Genomic DNA, 18336 nt, shown 5'->3' on the forward strand with positions numbered 1-18336 from the left:
ACAGAGAATTTGATGTGAGTTTACAATGTTTTAAAATATAAAAGGAGAAATTTCATGAAATTACATTTCTGTTGCAAATCAGGACTTCATTACATCAGCCATATCATTTTAGAAAAAATGTAACTAATACTGATAAAAGCTTGATAAACAATCCTATAAACATGTTACAGGTTCAGTCATCACGTAGACTTTGGAGGAACAGCAGCTGTAATTGTACAACTAACGTTTTATAACACCGTTATTCCTGTTTACAGTTAATTTATTCACAATGTACAGAGGTTTTATCACAGTTGTTATACAGTGTTCCTCAAATTTCAGGTTCATCGTGACGCCTCAGACCTTTGAACCTGAGCGTGTTTATGTAAAATACATTTTTCTGTTGAACATCATGATTATGTAGCAAGTGATTATGTACAGTGTGAAAAAAATAGAAAAATCAGAGTCCATTAAAAATTCATTGCTCTCCAGTATATTCAGTCAATGGTTACGAATATTATTAATGCAGGTGGGACAAACTTCTGTCATAGTTAGTGTCAAGCAGGAGAAACAGGGAATAGGACCCAAATGCAGAATAGGAGGCAGAGCAGGTGCAGATCAATGATTTAATAGAGAACACAAGGCTGACATGGGTAGTCAGACAGGCAGAAATAAGAAAAACCAGGAGAGCATTCCAAACAGGCAAATGAATCCAAGAGGGAGCAGATAAAATCCAAAACACATACAATCAGTCCAAGACCAAACATGGTGCCCAAAGGCCAGGCCGCTTGACACCTGGTACAAAGACGATCTGACACTGAACGACAGAAACATTCTGACTTAAATACACCCAGGTAGGGGAGACAACGAGACACTGGTACGACTAATTAGGGCACGGCAGATAATCAAAAGTGGAGGGGAAAAAACACACACAGACAGGAAGTAAAACTAAAAAAACACACATGAGGTAGAACACTTACCAAAATAAAACAGGAAATAACAGAACACAAACCCAAAACCATGATAACTTAATTCATTCATACTTCATTTTAAATCTTTGTTACTGATGAAACTCATTATTAATAATTTGACTTGACAAGAATCAATTTAGTGGCATCAAACTCATTCAGTGACTTATATCTTTAGAATGGTTTAATCTGTATAAAATCACGGCAGCAACATAGTGCAGAGAGAGGGGAAGGTCCAGGGTCAAGTTTACCGTTAAACATCCATGCTGCAGAAACTGCATACAGACCAGGATCCGGTAGATGATCAATGTAGATGCATGTGAAAAGAGGAAGAATGTTTCTATGGAGGAACGACAGAATATCACACAATGTTCAGCCTCTCTGACTTGAAATACACCCAGAACTCAGGTCAATGTTGGTATGTTACAAGGAATGTTTAAGGGACACGTGTACAGTAGTAGTTAGATTCTGGAGTGAAGTCGACTTGATAGTCCTCAAAATGCAAATCTGCAACCTTCACTCAGGTTTAAAGCTGCAACTTTATCTGTTTGCAAATAACACACTGTCCAAAATACAGTGATTTGGACAAAATACTGAACCATATTATTTTTAACCAGAAACATAATACATTTAAAAAGAAACTAATCAAGAGCAAATCATTTGTGGCCTTTAAGTACAAGCTGTTACATACAGCTGCTGTAAGTCTAGTAATTAAATTTGCTCACCACAGGGTGGCAGTATGTATTAACCCAGTAACCTACGACTGAAACTTCCCTACAGAGACAGAGTTTTCTGTGTCCTGGATAGACTTAATGTTACAACTGTCAGACAGTAGAACACAGGAGGAGATGTAACAGAAGTATTATGCCACTAAAAGGGAGAAGAGAGATATGAAGGTGAAGTCATTGGAAACTAGAAATGATCGTGGTGTTTCTTGGTGTCCAGTAAAGACCCTGATGAAGGCCACAAGCTGAAATGTGTTGGTCTAACAATAAAGTTGTTCTTTATACAAGCGTTGCTGGAGTTTTTATCTCATCAGACTTTTGACCATCTTCATGCACCTTGGAAGTAGGTGAGGTTGTGCCAGAAATCCCTACTCTGCTTCTAGTCCAGTAAAGAGTGACTGATGTTCAGTTAAAGGTTTCAATTGCAGGTTAGAGTTGTACACATTGATATTTATTTATTACCTGCATCACAAACGTGACATCACATCCTGTTTCAGGGCTGATCAAAGACTCATATTGTAGCCTGCATGAGATCAGAGATCATAAACCAATGATGCCTGAACTGCGTAAGCAGCGTGTTGGGGACAAGAGAGAAAATTAAATAGGGCGCAGTTAAATTAAGAGGCACTTTTATAGTTTTTACTGATTCATTGACTGTGGGAGTCATTTAGTCTGACAGATGCCTTTTCAGTTTTCAGTTTCAGTTCTTGCCCGCAGGAAGCTGTCGTGTTGTTTGGTTGACAAATAGTTGTGCAAAGGTTTTAAACGTCTGAAAAATGCTTTTGTCAAATTTCCTGTTTTACAATATACCAATGCTTATTGAATAATATGACATTCACACATACAGTCAAAGGTGATTCCCCATGTTAGCTGATTCTTTTGCTGGTTTCTGAGATATACAGGAAGTAATGATACTATGAAAACAGATATGAAGTAGTAATGTTTATTATAACTCTTTATGCTCGTTAATAACAGGAGAGGTTGAACTCAACAGGCTTCTTCTCTACGACTTACGTTGTTTACATCAGTAAAGCACACACCGAGATTCTAAATAAACAAAACAGCAAAACTCATGCTCGTGGATTTAACAGCATATTGGTTGAAATGAGAAAAACAAAACACAGCTGAACACTTCAGATACTTCAGAAACATAAAGCATCCATCATCAGTTATGGTCGATGTCTTCGTTAACATGACTCAATTTAAAATGATGTAGAGATTTAAGACCTACAAGAATACAAACAGACAATACTGATTTTTAGAAATTAAGAAATTAGTCCAACAGGTTAACAAAGAAATGTGTCTTCCATTCCTTATTGTATAAAGGTTGATAATTTATGTCTCTCAACCCCCCCCTTCATCTTTTAGTCTCAGCGAGATCAATGGCAGTCTTGTTACAGACAGCCTCAACAGTGGAAACCTTCAGTTTTTCACAGATCAGTTCTCCAAGCACAACAGCAGATGAGCTTCCTTAGCAGAAACTTCTGAAAACGTTGTAATATTGCATTTTCTTGGTTTCTAAATAAGTGAGTGCGTCATTGTTCATTTTGAATTTCTTGTGGGACTCTGAAAGCCACCACTCTGCTCTGTGAAACACATACAGTAAGAGATCAACTGTGAACTCCTTCTTCAGAGCATATTTCTCTCTTGATTCAAACTCTGTCACTTTTTCTTTTACACTGTTGGCCACTTCGAGCAAAAACAATTTGCCTGTAGTTTGTAATGATTCATTGATTGTCCACATCTATTACTCGCAGACAAACTCACCTTTCAATGATAAAATCAGTAAAAGTAGCGAAAACAAGTATCATGATTTTCAGTCGGCTGTAGCTGTGTTGGTTCACTCACAGGCCGAACATTTCATCCAGACTTTTAATAGCTGCTTCTTTAGAGTGTGTTTTCCACTGGCTGGGAATTTCTCCACTGCCCTCGAATTTTAATTTATAGTGGTCTTCCAGTTGCTTCTGAAATCGACACACAAACCATGTCCAATATTTCAGCTGAGACGTATCAGCGGTAATTCTCCAGTCAGCATACCCTGGGCCGGCAGTTCGGTACTGTTTATAGGGAATGACCTCTTCTGAATCGTGATGAGGGTAAAAACGTCCATCACTTGCAACGTCTGTTGTGCAGAAGTCAACACTCAGTTCCACTGTGTTTCTTTTGTGCCATCCATTAATCCCAGAGGGGCGATGAAAAGGCACGTTATGGTCATCAGGACTGTGATCTTCCAGGGTGTTGGTACAAACAGCTGCACAGAACGGACACGTTACCCAGCAGCACTTACACAGCTGATCGATGAGGATTCGATCTGGCTTCATCCTGAATTCCTTCATCTTATCCAGTGAGAGGCTGCTTACTTCCTTCATGATGGAAACAAGACCTTTCTCTATCTCTTCTTTAAGAAAGTCAAAATTCTCTGAAGTTTTGACAACAGATGGTGTCAAATGTTAGCTCATCTTTTAGCAAACTGGAAAATTCCTCCACCCACATGTCTGTGTCTCCTCTCCGAGTTGTAACTTGCTCTGTTGCAGTAAATAAAGCTCGACTCACAAACTTACTGATTTCTTCAACATTTTTCTTGAGAATATTCTGTGCTTTATCTTTGTTTTTTGTGTCGATGTATTTCTTTACTTCCTCTTTTATGAAAGTCTCTGCTAGCTTCCTTGGGTGTCGGATGTAGGTGATGAAACCATCAAAGTCCTCTTTCTCTGCCAACGACTTCAACACATGTTTCTCCAAGTTCAGCCTGTTCCTATTGAATACTGGGAAATTGCACTTCATCTCTCCAGCGAGATCAATGGCAGTCTTGTTACAGACAGCCTCAACAGTGGAAACCTTCAGTTTTTCACAGATCAGTTCTCCAAGCACAACAGCAGATGAGCTTCCTTAGCAGAAACTTCTGAAAACGTTGTAATATTGCATTTTCTTGGTTTCTAAATAAGTGAGTGCGTCATTGTTCATTTTGAATTTCTTGTGGGACTCTGAAAGCCACCACTCTGCTCTGTGAAACACATACAGTAAGAGATCAACTGTGAACTCCTTCTTCAGAGCATATTTCCTCTTAGATTCAAACTCTGTCACTTTTTCTTTTACACTGTTGGCCACTTCGAGCAAAAACAATTTGCCTGTAGTTTGTAATGATTCATTGATTGTCCACATCTATTACTCGCAGACAAATTCACCTTTCAATGATAAAATCAGTAAAAGTAGCGAAAGCAAGTATCATGATTTTCAGTCGGCTGTAGCTGTGTTGGTTCACTCACAGGCCGAACATTTCATCCAGACTTTCAATAGCTTCTTCTTTAGAGTGTGTTTTCCACTGGCTGGGAATTTCTCCTCTGTTCTCGAATTTTAATTTATAGTGGTCTTCCAGTTGCTTCTGAAATCGACACACAAACCATGTCCAATATTTCAGCTGAGACGTATCAGCGGTAATTCTCCAGTCAGCATACCCTGGGCCGGCAGTTCGGTACTGTTTATAGGGAATGACCTCTTCTGAATCGTGATGAGGGTAAAACGTCCATCACTTGCAACGTCTGTTGTGCAGAAGTCAACACTCAGTTCCACTGTGTTTCTTTTGTGCCATCCATTAATCCCAGAGGGGCGATGAAAAGGCACGTTATGGTCATCAGGACTGTGATCTTCCAGGGTGTTGGTACAAACAGCTGCACAGAACGGACACGTTACCCAGCAGCACTTACACAGCTGATCGATGAGGATTCGATCTGGCTTCATCCTGAATTCCTTCATCTTATCCAGTGAGAGGCTGCTTACTTCCTTCATGATGGAAACAAGACCTTTCTCTATCTCTTCTTTAAGAAAGTCAAAATTCTCTGAAGTTTTGACAACAGATGGTGTCAAATGTTAGCTCATCTTTTAGCAAACTGGAAAATTCCTCCACCCACATGTCTGTGTCTCCTCTCCGAGTTGTAACTTGCTCTGTTGCAGTAAATAAAGCTCGACTCACAAACTTACTGATTTCTTCAACATTTTTCTTGAGAATATTCTGTGCTTTATCTTTGTTTTTTGTGTCGATGTATTTCTTTACTTCCTCTTTTATGAAAGTCTCTGCTAGCTTCCTTGGGTGTCGGATGTAGGTGATGAAACCATCAAAGTCCTCTTTCTCTGCCAACGACTTCAACACATGTTTCTCCAAGTTCAGCCTGTTCCTATTGAATACTGGGAAATTGCACTTCATCTCTCCAGCGAGATCAATGGCAGTCTTGTTACAGACAGCCTCAACAGTGGAAACCTTCAGTTTTTCACAGATCAGTTCTCCAAGCACAACAGCAGATGAGCTTCCTTAGCAGAAACTTCTGAAAACGTTGTAATATTGCATTTTCTTGGTTTCTAAATAAGTGAGTGCGTCGTTGTTCATTTTGAATTCCTTGTGGGACTCTGAAAGCCACCGCTCTGCTCTGTGAAACACATACAGTAAGAGATCAACTGTGAACTCCTTCTTCAGAGCATATTTCCTCTTCGATTCAAACTCTGTCACTTTTTCTTTTACACTGTTGGCCACTTCTTGCAAGTAAGTTGGACTGTAGCCTCTTGCAGCTACAGGCTTGCTTTTGATTGCATCAAGGGACAGTTTTTCAACATCGTCAATGAGGGATCTGATCAGTTGCTGTTCTTCATGTGGTAAAGAACTCTTTGATGTATGTTTTTCGCTTTCTTGTGTTGACCCAAATCCAATGAATGTTTTAAATGTCATCCATAATGAATTTCTCGTTTGCCCTTTTGTGTTTGTGTTTTCCCTCTTATCATTTTGGGATTGTTGGCTTGTGTCACAGAGCTCTCGGTGCTTGGTGAAGGATACATAATGACTGTAATCGCCAACCTCTGATATGTGTTTGTAGCTGCCACTGCTTTTGGATTCATGTATAAGAGACCATTCAAAACCAAGCTCATGAAGGATAGTTGACTGATCATCTTTCAAGTTGATATCATCAATAGGTTTTGTCTCTGCAGTTAGTTCACTAACCCAGCCACTCCAGACAGAGTCGAAGTGCTTTTTAAGTTCCTCTTCATCTTTTGCCTTGTCTTTTAACTGATGAGCGAGCTCTTTGCTCTTTTGTAGCAGCTTCTTCTCAAACTCTGTCTTTTTATCATCTAGCTTTTTACGAGCATTCTTCTGCTGGATAACTTCCTCCAGTTTTCTTTTAACTCCGCTCACTTGTTCATCATGAAACTCCTTGATTTTGCTCTCAAATCGGCCGCGCCACTGAACCAACATTTCTTTGTCTCCGTTGTCATCAAAGTACGTTGTCATACCTTTTTTGATTTCTCCATATGCTTTGCTCATTTCTTGAGAAAGATAACTGAGCTCGACCTTGTCAAGTTTTCCATTTTCAATTCTGGTATAAAGCTGGTTTTCAATGGTCAACATGTTGCTCCTCAGGGCCCAGGTCCAGTTCCCATACTGGACCTCAAGTTTTCTGTACACTGCAATTTCAAGTGCGTTTTTGAAACTGAAAACAAAGTTTTCATTCAACAGGGCATTCCACAAGTCCTGAATTTTAGTTTTGAACTGTGAGAGAGTAATCCCAGCAGACTGTGAAGCTTTAGAGAGGATGATGCTCTTCAGCTCTTGGATGCTCTCACTATAACCTGGATTTGGAGGAGCCATAGGTGGACTTCCCTCCCATAGTTGGGCAAAGTATTTCACATCTTTCTGCACATCAAATGCAATGACGTCACTGAAGCACTCTGCATCACACACCTCCTCTTCGGCTGCTAGTTTGGCCATCTGGTCCAGTTTTTCTCGCAGGTGTCTCTTTTCATCCATGTATTTCTCTGCAGCTGCAATATCTGCAACATTCTGGTGAACAAACACACAACTTGGAGAAAGTTTAACTTTCTTCATCCTCATGAAAGCCTGAACAACAATCTGCAGAACATCTTGCATCTCAGCTGGATTCTCTCCAAAGATGTTGATCAATGTCGTGTTTCCCAGACCAACAACAAATGTTGCCAGTTCATTGTCGTGGTGAAGAGTGGCGTTACCTTCCAACTCAAGAGCACGCAGTCCTTCAATGTCCACCACCAGAATGTAGTCAAACTGAAAGTCTGCCTTGATCTCCTCTGACACTTTAACCAGCTGCATGAAGGCACCCTGGTGCACCTGCCAGCACTCACTGCAAACTGTAATCCAAACATGGCATTCAGCATTGTGGATTTTCCACTGCTTTGTACGCCTAAAACTGACAAAACAAAAACTCTTTTGTCGCCCAGTTTCTTGATGACTTCATCTAAAAGACTAGAGATCCATGTTAAAGGCACATGACCTGCATCACCATCCATCAGCTCCATTGGGTGTCCTGATATCATCAGCTCTGCAGCCAGCTCAGGGTATTTAGACCAGTCAGTCTGTCCCCTCTTTGTTCGTTCCTGCAGAGTTGCATGGGCTTCATAGATCTGTCCCATTTCTCTAAAGATGTGCTCCAAGCCAAAAGTTGCTGACTGTAGCTTTGTTGATATTTGATCGAGCTCAGTTTGTTTCTTTTTTAGCTGATCAGATTTGTCATGCTTCTTCTTCAAAGCCAAGACCTCAGACCACTTTCCATCATAGCTTTGGAGAATAAGAGAGAGATCATCTGTGGAGAGCGAATCTATTAAGATCTGAGTCCATTTCAGGAAAAACTCTTTGTCTGTTGATGGCAAAGATGAGAGGCTTTGAATGAACAACTTCATCAGCTCACTACAGGAAGCAGTGCATTGAGCTTGTCGTATTTGATTTAATTCCTGTTGCTTTTTACATTTCTCATTCTCAATGTGTCCTTTGAGGTGATACAGTTCTTTGTTTATTCTGCACCACTCATGCCACAGTTGGCCTTGACAAGGGAGAAATGTATCTTTGATCTTTGAAACATCCATCCCCTGAAGCAAATTCACTATTTTCATAGCAGCAGATTTCCCTTTTTGGCAGACTTTGTCATCTTCATCCACTCTGATTCCAGAGACCTCAGCCATGGTTTCTAGCTGGAAGGATGCATGTGGTCCAGACAAAATGTTTGCAATGATTCCTTTCAGTTCTTCAGAAACATCTGACTGGCTTCTGTCTTTTAGACCCATTTTGTATTTTCCCTTTTTCATCTGAACTGCACCACAATCACTATCAACAATGAGACAAATGAGGGGTGTTTGAGACTTGTACAGGGCTGAGATAACTGCAGTACTTTTGTCACCTTTTTCCGGAGTTGATACAAGAACAACATTGACTGAAGATTTTTCCATCAGTATTTCACGCTGTTTTTCAATCGACAGAGCATCACCATGAAGATTACAGAAGGCAATGCAGTCAGTGAAGGCATCACTGGGTTTTCCAGCAGGGCAGTACCAGGCGATCTCTGCCACACCATCCATCAGATGGCGAGACTTGGTGCTACCTGGGCAGCGTCTGTGGAAGAAGGTGCTGTGACGGTCGTTGATCAAAGTGTTCATCAGCTGAGATTTAGACAGCGATGGTGAACCCAGGCGGAAAAATGACACCATGGGTGTCTCAGCTTTGCAGATGGGCATAGTCTTCATGGGGACAATGTTTGAATTATCTTTGATTTGAGTTATCTTCCATGTTTTTTTTATTTGTCTGAATGTCCACAGAGGACAGTCAATTTCCTCTGTGACTGGGTCAGGAACAAGCAAAGGTAAGGCGTACTGACATTGTGATAGCTTTGTAATCATGTTCTGCTTAAGGAAGCTGTCTGAGCAGTGAAATACTGCCATTTGAACGTTCATAGGATGCACATGAGTCTGTTTTGATTGATCAGAGTCTACACTGGTGCTGTAAATAGCATCTAAGTCATCGTCGTCTGTCTCAACAGTGTCAAACTCTGGAACAGGCTTTGACTGGCTCACCTCAGGACTGTCTTGTCTTACAGGAATATATCTGGCTCTGTAGTCTAACATCATCAACCTCTGAAGAAAAGTATGAGCTAGTTCTTTCTCAGATGTGTCATGGTCCTGTTTCACAGGTGGACCTATTCTAAGAAAATCTGCTGGTGACAACTTGTCTTGATGTTTGTCTTGAAGGTGAAGTCTGCCAAGCAGCCTTTCAGTTTCTCTTTGATATTGTTTCTTCCTGTTGATCTCTTCAGACATCTTCACTGACTGCTGTAAATAAATAAACATGTATTGTATGTAAAAAAAGATAATTTCATACAAAGGGATATAAAGTAAATAGTCCTAAAGATCTTGTGAATGAAATTAGGAGTTTCTTACCTTATCCTTGTTTCCACTCATATCCATATCTAAGGTACCTGCAGTAGAATAATGAAGTGAATTATAAGAGGGTCAGAGCAATGTGCTATTGAACAAATATATTTTCCTTCTTATTAAAAATATTCACTCAAAGTAATTTTGAATGTTATACACCTAATTATTTAGTTATTGTACTATTAAATTATTCATTAAAATGTTACCTTTCTTGTTGGCTGCAGATGGTACAGACTTGGTTTCAGATTCTCTGCCTGTTGTGTTGTCGTCATTCCTCTCTGAGTGTTCAACATCACCAGGATCATTCACTGGATCATACTAAGAGAAGCAATTATTTAATTTAACATTTACTTCACCAGGTTAGAACCACTGAGATCAAGAACATGAAGATCAACAACATACATCGGTGCACCAATTCAGAATACAACAATGCCAAAAATAAAAGCAAGGGAAAACAATATGCACAAACTAAATGAATGCAGGTTTGTATTTTAATGAGAATAAAATAAACTCTTGTGTTTTCAACTCATCCATGTGTTCAACCAGGAGGTTAATGGAGTCAAAATCTCTTTAAGTCTAAACTAAAAAGGCAAACAGCTTCTATCTTCAGCTGAAGGTTCAAATGTTAGTGCTGAAGTCTGACTTAAGTTAAAAAAAAAAAGTATTAAAAAAGAAATGCTTCTGAATGACGATGACTACCGAGGACCAAAAGATTTCACTTTACCTCTGATGTAGCTGCGCTCTCCTCCAGCTCGTCTACTGCAGGGTAATGTAACAACAAGCAGATTGCGGGATCAAACAAAAGAAATTGTTCCTGGTTAGTTAACCGTTCCACTTTAATAAGATTTATTTGCAAAAATGATGTGTGTATTCAAAAAGTTAATTGTTCAGCAAGATGTATAGCCTCTACACCAAATAGATATAATGTGTTTTATCTTGATTCAAATTATCCAGATTTTGCAGAAATGCAAAACTAAAATAAAAGGAAATGAAGTGTTTCTCACGTTCTTTGGTCACTGTTGAAACAGTCGGAGATGTTGGACTTGCGTCCTTCACTGCATCACTCTCCCCCATGGACCGCTCACTCATATTACTGCTGCTTTCATTGCTGACCTCTACAACTTCATCAGCCGCTCCTGTTGAAGGGTCACAGCCAACAAATATCAGAGATTAGTTTAATTAGTTAGTGCCCTATTTTATTGACACCATACGAGTCTTGAAATCTAATTTTACTATAAAAATGTATATTACTGTACAATGATAATGTTTATTCAAATTTACCTTTCTCAGTGGTTGCAGATGGTATTACAGACTTGATTTTAGTTTCTCCTCCCACTGTTCTGCTTTCGTCATTCTTTCCTGAGTGTTCGACATCTCCAGGTTCATTCACTGGATGGCACTAAGAAAACAGGTGATTTCATTTAACCTTTAGTTCACTTGTTTAGAGCATTTGAGATTAAGAATGCTTTCAGTAGTAACTGGAAGAAAATAGCAACAAGATAAACATACAACACACAAGATCACTAACACACAGTGCTGCACCCATTCAGTAAAATCATACAAACAATAAAAGCAAGGTAAAACAATATGCTCAAAATCTTCAGTTGTGAAGAAGTGTTTATTCAGATGTGAGACTTCAAACGTGATCTGACTGACCTCAGATAATATAGGTAGTTTTCGAAAACAAATGCTGTTCTATAATGATGATCACTAATGAAGGTGAAAAAAATCTTACCTTTACCTTGATTTCATGTGCATTCTCCTCCAACTCCTCTATTGCAGGCCAACATAAGAAAAAGCAGATTGGAAAAGATCAAGGTTAAAAAACAAACAAACACTGGATTAGCTAACCAGCCTATGTTCATAGTATTTACTAGATTTCCGTGTTGAATTCCATTTTTTCTGCAGGTGATTTTACCAGGGTTGGAAAGGACACAATATCACCACAATATGACCTTTCACATTTTTTCTCAGTTGCTTTGGCACAAACGTCAAATGAAAATCAGGATTATCAAAACACTGTGCAAATCTCGAATCTATAGGTCTTTTTCACACAAGCATTTTTGAAACCTTCCTATCTGGTTTCCGTCAACATCACAGCACAGAGACTGCCCTTCTTAAAGTCACTAATGACCTTTTAATAACTAGTGATGCTGGCATGTGTTCCATTCTTGTACTGCTTGAGTACTGCTTTTGACACGATCGATCACAGCTTTTTATTAGACAGAATGAGGAAATTGGTGGGCATATTGGGTATTGAACTGAGTTGGATCAAATCCTGTCTTTCAGACATAAAATTCTGTGTGTCAATTAACAACCATATGTCTTTTTCAATTTTGGGACCAACCTAACCAACCAAAATAGGGCACCAACCTTTACATGCTCCCATTAAGTAATATTATTCGTAGACATGGTGTTTCCTTTCACTGCTATGCTGATGACACACAGTTGTATGTCCCTGTAAAGCCCACTGACCTCAGTATGCTGAGTTCTTTATAGGAGTGCCTAGTAGATGTGAGAAACTGGATGTCAAATAATTTGGTAACACTTTATTTGAGGGGGTACATAAGACTGACATGACACCGTCATAACCATGACATGACACCTGTCATGAACATGAAGGAGTCTTTATTGTCATTAAGTGTCATTTGGTCAATTATGTAACTTTTAATGCAAAGTTGACGTTGTTTGAGATGTCTTTGTTATGACAATTTGACATTAACCAAGAAAACATAACCTGTAATAAACATGCCATAGCAGGCCTAATTATCAACCTTACAATTTAGCTTTATGTGTTAACATTACATTATACTGTCATATCTACTTGGTTTTGACATTGGCTGTCATGAGACCATTATAAACATTTGAACTTGTCATAAAGATGTCAGTAAGTTTTATTACACTGTCAAATGCTTTTATAACGGTGTCATGAATAATTCCCTTTACCTCAAGTAAAGTGGAACCATTTGGACTTGTCATAAAGATGTCAGTAATATTATGAGGCCAGTTTGACGACACAGTACAGTAACGTTACCAAGGTGATTTATGTTTCCTAATTGACAGATAGCTTTACTTGTTGCTAAAGTAACGTCAGCAAACCTAACCACAATGGTGGTGGTTCACTGTGAAGCACTTTGGGTATCAAGATAAAACACTAATGTTATATAAATGTAATCCATTATTATTAATATAACTGCTAACTACTGCAAATTGTCAAATTGCTGCAGTTAATGCATGTCTTTTTCTTTCATACAGAAGTCACCTGTCCCCTGTATAAGTACAGTATAAACACAGAGTGAGAGGTGGACACAGATGAACAAGGTTGTACCATGCAGGAAGATGTTTGTGTGGATTGTAAAGGCAAATGTCTGATGAAATGGTGTGACCAGACAGACAGTATTGTTTGGATGGCCAATATTTGTTATTTTCTGGACTTTCATTTTTTTCAATTTTTTTGTTTTACATTACTTTCAAGTGGTGGAAGAAGTACACCACTGTGTTGTACTAGTACTTAAGTAAAAGTACTAGTACAACACAGTAAAAGTACAGAAGTATTATCAGCAAAATTTACTTTAAGTATCAAAAGTAAAAGTCCAGAAGCAGAAAAATGCCCCTGTGACTGACCTGTTATTTTATATGACACCATTAGATTGTTAATGCTGGTACATCAAACTACGACCGTTTCACAACATTAACCACGTGTTTATTGTTACCATGACGACGAAGGTCTGGTACGGCTGTTGCTGGCTGCTGGACATTCGTAGGATTATGCATGCGTAAGATATCCATAGTGTCTAGATATCAACTAGACACTACAATTTTGTAAGGGGTCACAGGCCAAAATGTTTGGCATTAATCTCATAGTAATGTATTGTACTTTATAAGATGTTTCTTATGTAAAATCATAACCTGCAAAGTAACTAGGAATTATACCTGTCAAATAAACGTAGTACAGTAAAAAGTACAATATTTCCCTGTGAAATGGAGTGGCGTAGAAGTAAAGTAGCATAAAATGGAAATACTCAAGTAGAATACAACTACTTCAACATTTTACCTGAGTGCAGTATTTGAGTAAATACACTCAGTTACTTTCCACCATTGACTGCCTGATAGATAAATAGTACGTTTTCCAGGATCTGAGCCTACAATTAGCAATGACCTAATATCGGTTACAGCTGCTTTAAGTTCTGTCCACATTATCTATAAAACAGGTAGTGCAGGTGTAATCAGTGAAAGTCAACATTAAAATCTCACCTGTTTGATTTTGCTGAAACACTGAGGAATCGATCCTTTCTTCTTCGTGGGATTTGTGGTCCAGGTGTTCTTTCTGCTCTTTATTTCCATCACGCATCAGTCCACTGTAGCAGTGGGGATCATTTTCAGAGACCATGATGTCTACTTTTTCCAGCAGGGCTATTATCTCTTTTTCATCCATCATACTTCTTGTACATGTGTGGTATCGTTTTTCAACAAAACTGCTGTTGGCTTTCAGGTCTGTCAATGCACTTTCACATTTTTCATCTGACTCATGAGTCACAACTGTCATTAAATAAGCAAATGATTCTTTCCCAAAAGCTTTTTCTAACCACTGCACTCCTGAACTGTAATGGCTGTTATGCAGACCATTTGGTAACAGTAAGAGAAAGGCATGAATTCCCTGATATAATGGGAATTTGTCAGTGTTTTCTACACCGAGCATGTTAATGACAGAGATGTGCCGGCCACACAAATCATACAGTTTGTATGAAAACATATTTGCTTGCTCTTCATGGTCAAGTAAGATGTTTTTTGATCCAATCTCAATGGTCTTTGTGTCCCCAATTAACACAAGCGTGAGTTCAGGCATCACTGAAACAAAATAAAAGAATAACATCACTAAGCAGTAATCAATGAAACAGCATTCTCAAAATTATACAGTTTTCAGAAATACAATGACAAAATAAAAGGTAATAAACTAACTCTCACATTCACATGATTACATTTAAATAATTTATCACAGTGTTTGAAACTGAACTGAAATATAATCTATAAAATCAATGTTACTGTTAAATCAATTCTTGATTCAAATATCACCTATTTCATTGGTTGCAGATGGTACAGACTTGATTTCAGACTCTCCTCCTGTGCTTTCATCATTCTTCTCTGAGTGTTGAGCTTTGTCAGGTTCATTCACTGGATCACACTGAGAAAACAGGTGACTTTATTACTTCTCCAGGTTAGACCTACTGAGATTATGATTTTTAACTGGGAAGCCCGAAACCACAAAAACAGCATCAAGATAAATATAAAAGTTGAAGATCAACAACATACAGTGTTGCACTGATAATAACACAGAACACAATAACATATAAAATAAGAGCAAGGTAAAACAATATATGCTACCAAATGCAAGTCAGATTGTATTAAAGTGAAACTAAAATAAATACTTTAAAAAGGTTCTCAACTTCCATCATCCAATGTTAAACCAGAAGGTTCATGAATGTACATATGTTGTGTTTTACCATAGATTTCCTCTTGTATGAAAATTTCACAATTTAATATTTAGAGAAGGATTCTCAAAACTTAATGATGACTAATGTAGGTGAAAAGATCTTTACCTTGGCTTGGGCTGCACTCTCCTCCATCTCATCTACTGCAGGGTCATGTAAAAAAAAGCAGAATACATAGGATCAGCATAAAAAACTATATGTGGTTAGCTAACTATCCTCAGTTTATGAAATATTATTTTAAAATATTTAGATGACCTTTGTCATTTGATATTACAGATTTTGCTTCAGACTCTCCTCCTCCTTCAGCTGCTGTGATGTCATGGTTGTCTACGGAGCCCCTAAAGGTCACGGCGAGAATTTGTTTGAGGACAGAGAAGAGACGGGCCAGAGACAGCGACAGAAAGTGTCCACGAAACTCTGTACAGTGTGTCTGTTTTAAAACCGAACTAACCTATCACAATAACAGGACGTCTGTGCTTCAGCATCTCAGCAGAAAGCATCCAGTCCACAGAGCGACCCGGCACAAAGTATATGAAGGCAAGTAAAGAATGTAGGCTACGTTAATTATGGCTATATGTAATGGCTAGTTATGTAAATCAGTGTGGTGGCTAGTTATGATGTCTCTAAGTTAGCTAGGTTTTGTTCAAGATATTAACCACAGAAAATAAAATGCTGCGGTCAATTTGTGAAAGCCTGAGCTTCATTCATGTTATTATTATGATATTCACAGTTCCTGTCCACTTGTTTCTGCCTCCTACCAATGCCACAAAGAAGACAGTAAAGGCTTACGTTATGCCTGCGCTGTAGTTAGGTTTAAACTTGTAGTTCTGAAACTTAGTATATACACCTTTTTTAAAGAAAAAGGTGTTTGTTGTTGCATTTCAGAACATGTTTTCTTTTTAACCCAGAATGTAAGATGGCACTTAAATGCACTAAATGTGTTTAGTTCTGACACATTTTCAATGTATGCGATTTAAGAAAAATGAAACCAATCAGTTGTTCATTTTAAGAGATTCTTATTTTCTCTTTTGCATTTTACTATTGCTCTTTAATGAAGCAAAAGTATTTCTTACCCAATTACTCGATTAAACGATGGAATAATCGGTAGAATACTCAGTTACTAAAATAATCGATAGCTGCAGCCCTAGTAGCTTGTCTGCATGATATACAGTATTAAATATTATTGTCCTTTACCTGGAAACCGTATTGGGTTTTTTGGCTGATCCTCACTGCTTCAAAGGACCGTTTGAAGGTTAAGACTTTTAAGATTAGGTTTTAAGATTAAGGTTAGAGTTAGGTTTAGGTTGGGTTAAGAGAAAGTCGGATTACATCCCAAGCATTAGGGTGCGGTTGGGGTCAAGTATATGGGTAGAGGTGCGGTTGGGATTAGGCACTGTAAAGGGATGTGGCCCAAGGGGGAGCCCCCCAGGTCCCAGAGACCAAGGTCACTAGATGGAGAAACATCCTCCACTTGGTTAATATAAATAGGTAAGAATAAAATTAAGTATAGACAGACAAAAATGTGTTGTGTGTGTGTGTGTGTGCAAGCACTCTTAAAAGGAGCAGATTTAGCGGCATCTAGCCGTGAAATTGCAGTTTGCAACCATCTGAATACCGTTCCATCACCCTCCCGTTCCAAGCGAGTTGGAGAAACTACCAGTGTTGTGCAAGTTCACACTTCACAAGAGCTAGCTCAAAGTTCAGTTCACACAGATTAAAATGAACTAGTTCACATTCATAGTTCACAATTTTGGATTTTTAACTAAATTTACAGTACCAAAAGTGTATTTCTTCCATTTTTTTCCTTTACAATGCTGTGAGTTTGACTTGGGTGGAGGAACTGGCTGTTGGCTTGTCTTACCCTTTAATGATTTCTTGCGATGAGCATTCACTCGCAGATATTTCCCAGACTCGTTGGATGCTTCAGCTCCATGTGTTGTTTCAAAAATCTGTGACCCATCAGATACAAACAAATCTGTGTTAAACAGTGGTTTATTTGTGTTGGAAACCAGAACAGACTGCAGCAAATAATCCGCTATTGTGAGAAGGTTATCGCCTGCAATTACTTGCTCTGCCTCTCCTCCCTTTTGTGGTATGTTTTGTTTCCCCAGAGGGTGTCATATGTTGTACAAATTGTGACACTATCTGAGACCAATTTGATTTTGGCCTGTCCTGAATGAAATGAACTTGTCAGTTCTCTGTGTTGTTGCCTGCGTTGTAAACAGTAGAGGGAGGGACCTCAGTTTTATGCATTTTTGGTCTGAAAAACATTATTTTTATAGTGCAGCTGATGCGGGATCTTCAAACTTGACTATTTCCACGTGATTGCATTAACATAAACATTTGCTTCATTATCTTGTAGCACTACAATTAGTTTTGAATTAACTTGTTTTAAACACCGGCTTATTTGTGTTGGAAACCAGTAAAATACCAAAATGGTCTAAACTGCGTGGACTGTAGTCACTAGTTGACCTAGCAGCCTCCTGTTTTTGAGAGATGGCTGGCAGTACGCTATATAAATTGTGTTATGGTACACCTACAAAAAATTATGTTTGTTCATCACCTATGTTTTTTTGACATTGTGATGACAAACTAAACAAAGAGGCATTCATACGGACAGCTACATATTCTCTTGCTGTTTCCAACAGCTGTCGTAACTACGACAACCACAGACGCATTCGGCTGAAAGTCGCCAGTTAACATCATCGCTCGTTAAACTGAAATACCAACATGCCGGGTGACGTAAAACACAGTGCGTGAGCGCCGTTAACTCTGTCACGTTCACGTTCATTATTTGCAAACATGTACATTCAGTTCACCGTTCACCAAAAACACGAGTGCATTCAATGAATGGCGGTCTTTGAGCGCGTTCACGCACAACACTGTAAAGTGCGGTGGCGCGAAACTCACGAAAAGCGCGAACGGCCCTATCTAGACCCAGGGCCTTTCTCAATCTGTAGT

The 18336-nt window shown here is 38.7% G+C and overlaps 1 protein-coding gene and 1 pseudogene across 1 annotated transcript; both read right to left on the bottom strand.

Moving 5' to 3' along the window:
• Window positions 1-3362: 3362 nt before the first annotated feature.
• LOC122868624 (interferon-induced very large GTPase 1-like) lies at window positions 3363-4046 on the bottom strand. The gene has a single exon (XM_044180761.1). It carries the CDS (start codon window positions 4036-4038, stop codon window positions 3514-3516), a length of 525 nt encoding a protein of 174 aa, XP_044036696.1. The 5' UTR covers window positions 4039-4046; the 3' UTR covers window positions 3363-3513.
• An 885-nt stretch (window positions 4047-4931) lies between these two features.
• On the bottom strand, window positions 4932-17251 carry LOC122868592 (annotated as a pseudogene).
• Window positions 17252-18336: the final 1085 nt, after the last annotated feature.

The sequence above is a fragment of the Siniperca chuatsi genome, linkage group LG21 (assembly GCF_020085105.1).
Source record: "Siniperca chuatsi isolate FFG_IHB_CAS linkage group LG21, ASM2008510v1, whole genome shotgun sequence".
In the NCBI taxonomy this organism is placed as follows: Eukaryota; Metazoa; Chordata; class Actinopteri; order Centrarchiformes; family Sinipercidae; genus Siniperca; species Siniperca chuatsi.